The sequence below is a fragment of the Dipodomys ordii genome, unplaced genomic scaffold, assembly GCF_000151885.1.
Source record: "Dipodomys ordii isolate 6190 unplaced genomic scaffold, Dord_2.0 Scaffold105, whole genome shotgun sequence".
In the NCBI taxonomy this organism is placed as follows: Eukaryota; Metazoa; Chordata; class Mammalia; order Rodentia; family Heteromyidae; genus Dipodomys; species Dipodomys ordii.
The window spans coordinates 1,999,241-2,006,715 of NW_012267321.1; the positions used below are offsets into that span (position 1 = coordinate 1,999,241).

Consider the following 7,475-nt stretch of genomic DNA (forward strand, 5'->3'; position numbering starts at 1 on the left):
ACTGCAGAGTCGGGGACTGACATGGTCACTTGTGTGGGACTGAGTGGTTCTGGACACCTAGTTGTTCACTTAATTTCAGCAGTGAAAAACGTTCTCCAGCCTCAACCCTGAGGAACTAGGCCTGTGAGGTCCTGCCTCTCCTGAACCTCCACTGCACCCCTCCCTCAGCCTGTGTTCTAACAGCATGAAAGCCAAAGGAGAGGAGGTGTAGTGAGTTCCTGGTAGTGAAGATGGAGGTGGTGGGTGGGTGGTGGATTTCAGGAAAGGTGGCCCTAGAGAACATGAATGAGTAGACCACAGGGTGGGTGTGGCCCAGTCCAGCAGATTCCCGTGCTGGCTGAAAGGATCTCTTTGGACACATCGTTGTCAAGAAAGGCCAGAGAGGGCCCTAGATCAGCCCAGTGATTCCTAGGGTTCCCCAGCCTCTGCTTTTTATTGATGAGAGAGTATGTATTAACTTAAACCTGGATATCAAGATACCTGGGTGTAGCATTGAAATGTTTGTCTGACCATTTCTCCCTACCTTCTCTTGTTTTGCTAAAATAAATCCTTGCAAGAACTCACAAAAGCCATGCCTTAGAAAGTGCTAGAGCCTGTCTGTCCAATCCACCAGGTGTCCTCTAGTTCTGCTCTGCTTGAGGATGCTCTGACAGAAGTTACTGCTGTCTCCGGGGCTCTGGGTGCTTCCATGGTTCACCTCTGACTTCTGGTCAGACGGGCCCTGGGGCCAGGGATGAACTCCGAGGCCCTCCCCACTTGCTTGTCTTGATCTTTAAGTACTCTCTGTTTTCTGTGACTCTCTGGTCTCAAGACTTTTGAAAGCTCATCCCACCAAAGCTGAGAGAAGCATAATGGAGTTCCTGTGGATCAGTGACAACAGGTGATGCCTGGCCCCCAGGGTTGTCTGGTGAGGGCTTCTGCTTGGATCCCTGAAAAGGAAGAAAAAAAGAGTCACAACAAGAATAGAGACAAGCTGAGTGCTGGTGGCTTATACCTGTAATCCTTGCCACTCCAAAAGCTGAAGTCTGAGGATGGAAAGTCAGAGCCAGCCCAGGCAGGAAAGTCTGAAAGGCTCTTATCCTCAGTAAATTACTCAGAAGAAGTCAGAAAGGAGAGCTGTGGCTCAAGTGATGGAACACTAACCTCAAAGACTCAGCTCTGAGTTCAGCTCCAGGATCAGCCCTTTCCCCCTCCCCAAAAAAGGGCATGATGGAATTTCTTATACTTTTATATTGGTTCAAGATCCATTTTGAATGTAAACTGACCTTTCTCAGTCATCCCCTATGCAGTTTCTGGCTGTCGGTTTCCTCACTTTCCTCTCATTTTCTAATCCAGAAAGCTGTGGTCTGCGGTCACCTCGAGGAAGCTAGTTCCCTCTGAGGGCTACATGTAGCCTGCTTGCCTATTGCGCCCTGCTGGCCACCACACATCCCACTGGCTGCGCAGGGACCACCTCTTGGTGACAGCATGATTCTGTGGAAGTTGTATCAGATTCCTAAAAGGATTGAGGTGGTGTGACATTCAGAAGCTCAATAAAGTCAGGTCTGTCTGTCTGTCTGTCTGTCTGTCTGTCTCTTCCCATTGGTCCTGTGAGAAGAGACATGCTTATTTCATCTCCCTGGGGTCTGTGTGATGAGTAATTTTTTCTATTTGCATATATTTAGTTGTACAGTGTAAGAAGTTCCATGACACTTCCATTTAGTCTCTCACACATACCCCAATTACTCTTCTTTGGGGGGGGCAGTCATGTGGCTTGACCTCTTGGTGCTCAAGACTAGCACTCTACCACTTGAGCCACAGTGTCACTTCTGGCTTTTTCTAAGTAGTTTATTGGAGATAAGAGTCTCACAGACTTTCTTGCCTGGTCTGGCTTTGACTGTGATCCTCAGATCTCAGCCTCCTGAGTAACTAGGATGACAGGCATGTGCCACTGGCACCCAGCTCCCAGTTACTCTTGTTACTCCCTTACTCTTTCTTATCCCACTTCTTCCCCATTTCCCATCTCCTTCCATCTCCTGGTAGTCTCCCCCCACGGTCCTCCCCTCCCCACACTGACCTGGAAGAAAAGCAGGATCCTACTGGAAAAATAGCTAAAGCAAAAAGAAGCCGGGGTCCTGACTCAAGTGGTAGAGTACCTGCCTAGCAGATGGGGGTGGGGGCGGGGATGAGGGGATCCTGGGTTGAAATCCCAGCACTACCAGAAGTCAAATGTAATTTAAATGTCACCTGCTGCATTTGTGGAGGAAATAAAGACAGTCCTTGGCCACTAGGCCCACTGGGCAGAGGTGGGTGTCACTGGGGAGCAGGAGCTGCAAGCCGGCCCCAGAGGACTCTAGGATGGGAACTCAACCGTGGGTAGTGTCCAGAGTGAACACTGGAAGCACCGTGTTGGCAAGGGGGAAATGAAAAGCACCTCCAACTTGCACTTAGCCATGGCAAGAATGCAGTCATTTGATCAAATCTGAAGATGTTTTCCATTGATGGGATGTTACCTATAAACTTATCAAGTTTGCTTAATAATTCTGAGGCTGCTAAAGTAGCCAGATTGTAACTGCAACCAAGACCACCAATTTGTGTTTATTTTAATCACGAAACATCCTCACATGTTTAAAAAAATGCTTTGATTCTGCATTCTAGCAATATTAATGGAGTTCATTATTTAAAAGATAACATAGTAGCAACGAAAAGTGTACAGGAAGGAAAAAAAAAACAGCAAGGCGCTGGTGGCTCATACTTGTAATCCTAGATACTCAGGAAGCTGAGATCTGATTGTGGTTCAAAGCCAGCCACAGCAGGAAAGTCCCTGTGACTCTTGTCTCCAATGAACCACCAGAAGAAAACCACAAATGGTGCTGAAGCTAAGTGGTAGAGCACTCGCCTTGAACTGAAGAGCTGAGGGACAGCGCCCAGGCCAAGAGTTCAAGCCCCACTACTGAACAACAACAAAAACAACCAGGCGCCAGTGGCTCACACCTCTAATCCTAGCTACTCAGGAGGCCAAGATCTGAGGATCACAGTTCAAAACCAGCCTGGGCAGGAAAGTCCATGAGATTTATCTCCAATAAACTATTCAGAAAAAGCCAGAAGTGGCACTGTGGCTCAAATGTTAGAGCACTAGCCTTGAGCATAGAGAGGCTCAGGGACAGAGCCTAGATCCTGAGTTCAAGCCCCAGGACTATCAAAAAAGAAAAATAAGGATCCAAGTTGGGTACTAGTGGTTCACACTTGTAGTCCTAGCTGTTTGAGAAGCTGACATCTAAGGACTGTGGTGGGCAGCTTGGGTGAGAAAGTCCAAGATATTTTTAGGCTCTAATAAACCACTGAGAAGTGGGAAGTAGCACCGTGAGCAGCTCCAGTGGTATAATGCCAGGCTTGAGCAAAAAGAAGCTCAAGGACAGCGCCCAGGCCCTGAGTTCAAGCCCCAGGACTGGCACACACTGTACACAAGTAGCCAAGGGACAGCCTTGGGGTGATGATGTCCTGGTCACTCACCCAGCTGACCGTACCCATCACAGGGTCTTCATCCTCTGTGCCCTGTGGTCTCCCAGTTGTGCAAAGCCTGTACATCTTCACTCTACGGGAAGAGAAGAGCGGACTGTGGGCCGGGAAGCCTCAGGAACAGGAGAGTGGGCTACCTCTTCCCCCCACTAAGGCTGGAAAAAGGGTGACTGAGGTTTCCAGGCCCCCCTGAACTGGACACAGAGGCCAGATGGACCTGTGACAGAAGACTCCCAGCCCCAGGCACCTAGAGCTTTGTCCAAGGTCCTCTAAGACAATTTCTGTTCTAGACGGCTCCTGCCCCACCCCACAAACATCTCCACCATGATTTCACCATTTCCCAAAAGTAGATGCAGCCAGTAAGAGAGAAGTGGACATGTTTTTCTCTACACAACTCGATGTTATTTGGAAGAGAAAGCAGTGTGAATTACTGAACCGTGCACCAGTGTGGATCAATCTTGAAACCTTGAATCCTGATAAGTGATGCCCAGGTGTTTATGTTCTCTATTGTGGGCTAATGAAATAGTTCTGACCTTGTAGAGATGGGTGCATGACTGTGTGTGAATGGACCTCAAGTCTTTCAGTCATACACTTTATTTTTGCACCAGTTCCAGAGCTTGAACTCAGGGCCTGGGCCTAACCGGACCCGTGGCCAGTAAGTGCTTTACAGCTCAAGCTCATTGGGATAATGTGGGGGACTCCCAGCGCCTCTGTGTGCTCTGCACCCCATTGTCTTCATGCCCATCTCCCCGTCTCTCCTTATTGGAGGGGGCTCCTTAGCATCTGGGGGGGTCACTCTCCTCATCTGTGCCAGGTCCTGTCCTTGGAGCCCAGTCCTTCAGTGCCAACACATCCCCCTGGGACCAGGACTTACATGCAGAAGAAAATTAGGCACAGACATAGACCCAGCAGGGTGGTGGCCCCAGCACCTCCAAGGGCGGCCAGAGCCAGCGGAGCCTCTGACCTGGGCACTGGCTTCCCTGTGGAAAAGTAGGAGGGGGTGCGGGGCAGGGGAGAGGACTTATTCTCTGGACCTTCTCTTCTGCACCATCCTCCCCAGGAACTCACTCCAGGCCCCAGCTCACCCACCCTCCCCACCAGCCCTCCCCCATGCCCATCCCCCACCCACTCACATGTCCCCTCTCCTGCTCCCCCCCCTCCTGCATCCCTCTAGAAAAGGCCCCTGACCTGGCAGCAGCAGGATCAGGGCGCTCTGGGATCCGCGCACGTTCTGGGCCTGGCAGCTGAGCTCCAGGCTGGAGCTGAACATCTGGCGGAGGCTCAGGGAGCTGTTGACCCACAGCCCAGCAGAGCTGGAGGTGATAGCGACTGAGGTGTTGCCGCTGCCCTCCGCCAGCAGCGCCTCCCCCAGCCGCCACTGCAGGGTGGGGGCTGGCCAGGCTCGGGAGGCACAGGTGCAGTGCAGCCCCTCAGCCCCCCAGGAGCAGGAGGGGCCCAGCAGCTGAGGGAGATCTGCAGGAGGAAGGCCGAGGGTCAGCAGGTGTCCCCCTGCAGGCACACAGCTCACAGAGCCGGTCTGGGAACCCAGCGAAGGTGCAGCCCCTTGGCTGCCATCTCTACCCTGCTCCAGGGTCCCTGTGGGGGAGAGTGGGGAGGCATTGGGAGCCTGAGACCCCCCCCCCAGAACCAACCCAGTGGTACAGAGGGCTAGCTGTCCACAGCACAGCACACCCACAGGTCTGGCCATATTGAAGAAAGGGAGGCATTCTGCACACTTCTGAAGTCTGGAGGACAGAAAGACAAAGAGTTTGCAGGAAGAATAATAGAAAGAAGGAGAGGTGGGCAAGAGGCTGCAGGGAGAATGATGGCAAAGGAGTTGGAAGGGAAGGAGAAGATGCAGATGAAGAAGGAGAAGAGGAGGAAAGGAAGGAGGGAGAAGATGGCTCCATCTCCTTCCAGGGTCAGATCCCTCTCCCCACCCTGCGTCAGCCCCTTTGGTCCTCAGAGGGGGCCAAGCCTCTCTGGATGATGAGAAATGGGACAGAGGGGCGGGGGGGGGGCTGAGCTGTGGGTGAGTGGAAGGGCAAGGATTCCATGTAAGAACTGGGCCAGGCAGGGGTGGGGGAGGGAGGGTGTGACATCATCTCAAGGTAACTGTCCCCATGTGTGTGCAGTGAGTGTGCACAGCCATGCATGGGGTGGGGTGGGGTGGGGTTCGTGTCTCCCCTCTCCTAGTATGTGATTCATGCAGTCTCTGCCCACAAACCCATCCAGAGCTGGAGGGGACAGAAAGTTCTACCTGTGCCGTTCGGAGCAATGAGGATGTTGATGTTCTGAGGAGCATCTAGATAGAAAGATCCTGCCCAGGCCCCCTACCTCCCCACACACACACCAAGAACCTATTCACCCTCACTCTTTCCCTCCCCCCTTTTCTCCCCGCCCCCCCCCAACCAGCCATTTGTCCAGCACTCACAGGAGACGTTGAGCAGGATGGTTCTCTCTGTACGTTCACGACTTCCTTGCAGTTCCACCTGACAGGTGAGGCTAGTGTTGTGGTCCTCTGCCTGCGGGGCGAGGGTGAGCACAGGGCTGTGGGTATTCCTGGGGTATGTGGACTTCAGGAAATCCCCGGTCCAGGAGAAGGTGAGAGGCCGGCCCCCTTCGCAGTGTCCTGGAAGACCACAGGTCAGCTGTGCCAGGCGGCCAGATGGCAGATGCTCTGGAGAGCGGATCACTGGCTTTTCCATCAGAGCTGAGGAGGAGATGAGTAGACACCTGAACCCAGGTCTCTGGAGACCCTCAGAGTGGACAGTGACTCAGGACCCCATGCCTTCTGACCACTTGACCTCAAGACACAGATGTCAGCTCATGCCTGTCATCCTAGCTACTCAGGAGGCTGAGATCTGAGGATCATGGTTCAAAGCCAGCCAGGGCAGAAAAGTCCATGAGACTCATATCTCCAATAAACCACCAAAAAACTGGAAGTGGCACTGTGGCTCAAGTGGCAGAGCACTCGCTTTGAGCTGAAGAGCTGAGGAACAGCGCTCAGGCCCTGAGTTCAAGGCCCACAACCAAACACCCCCCCCCCCCCGCCAAAAGAAAAGACACAGATATCCTGGTGCAGGGGTCTCAGCAAGCCAGGGGGCCCTGGCTCCCAGCTTACCTGTCACCTCCAGCGTCAGCCTGGTCTCTCTGTAAGTGTATCTTGTATTCCCTGTTCCCTCTATGTGGAAAAAGTAGCTCCCTCTGTCCCCACGCTTGGCATCGCTGATGTGCAGAGAACAGTTGACGCTCTTTGAATGCTCAAGGAGCCGGAACCGGCCCCTGGTGTCTGTTTCCACCTTTACGTTTGGGTCGTTTGTAGCCACAGGATACTGGTTTGTCTTGTACCCACTCTTGAACCAGTAGATGTAGAGCTGGTGGGAGGCCCCCATCTTGTACTGAGGGTAGGAGAAGGTGCAGGGCACTGAGACACACAGGCCCTCCTGCACTGTCACCAGCTTTGGCACTCGGAGGTTGAACTCCTGTTCCACTTGCAGGGTTCCTAGAAGTGAGGGGAGAGACTTCAGCTGCATCCCGTCCCCCTGCCCTGCCCTGCCCCCCTCCCTCGACCCACTCACCAGCCCACAGCAGGGACACGGGCAGCAGCAGCAGCCACAGCATGGCCCCCATTCTGCACTGGTCAGCACCCCTTCCTGTCCAGCCTCCCATGCGAGATGAAGGGTGCAAGGGCATGTGGGGCCCACAACAGGAAATCACTGCTCAAGGGGGAACTGCAGCCACCCACCAAAGAGGAACTGGGGTGTCCCTTGCCACACCCAGGGCTGTAGCCAGGAAGCCAGCTCACCCTTCCCGGATGCTGCTGCAGTGACAAGACCCAGGTTCCCCGGGGAGGGAGGGAGGGTTTTCTGGGGACAGTCAACTGGAAGGGCCACTTGCTAAATGAGGTCTCAGTGGCCAGAGAGGACAGGGAAGAGGAAAAGGTGGCCAGTGCTGGTGGCCTGCCAGCCACCGGA

The 7,475-nt window shown here is 53.5% G+C and overlaps 1 protein-coding gene across 2 annotated transcripts; it reads right to left on the reverse strand.

The window, feature by feature from the left end:
* Positions 1-363: 363 nt before the first annotated feature.
* On the reverse strand, positions 364-7,177 carry LOC105994351 (sialic acid-binding Ig-like lectin 5). 2 transcript variants are annotated; one of them, XM_013027821.1, is made up of 7 exons: positions 7,080-7,177; positions 6,623-7,003; positions 5,933-6,130; positions 4,687-4,971; positions 4,373-4,478; positions 3,493-3,574; positions 364-929 (listed from the first exon to the last, which is right to left on the reverse strand). In XM_013027821.1, the coding sequence occupies exons 1-7, from the start codon at positions 7,168-7,170 to the stop codon at positions 807-809; spliced, it is 1,266 nt and encodes a 421-aa protein (XP_012883275.1). In that variant the 5' UTR covers positions 7,171-7,177; the 3' UTR covers positions 364-806. The 2 variants fall into 2 exon arrangements, with proteins under 2 accessions (XP_012883275.1, XP_012883274.1); XM_013027820.1 differs by having other exon boundaries at positions 5,933-6,211.
* Positions 7,178-7,475: the final 298 nt, after the last annotated feature.

Bases quoted from the DNA above. Each gene is read 5' to 3' on its own strand.
- LOC105994351 (XM_013027820.1), bottom strand. From the start codon at position 7,170: ATGGGAGGCTGGACAGGAAGGGGTGCTGACCAGTGCAGAATGGGGGCC. The intron at 7,004-7,079 runs GTGAGTGGGTCG...CCTCACTTCTAG, and splicing joins CGTGTCCCTGCTGTGGGCTG to GAACCCTGCAAGTGGAACAG. The intron at 6,212-6,622 runs GTAAGCTGGGAG...TCTCCTCCTCAG, and splicing joins GCTGACGCTGGAGGTGACAG to CTCTGATGGAAAAGCCAGTG.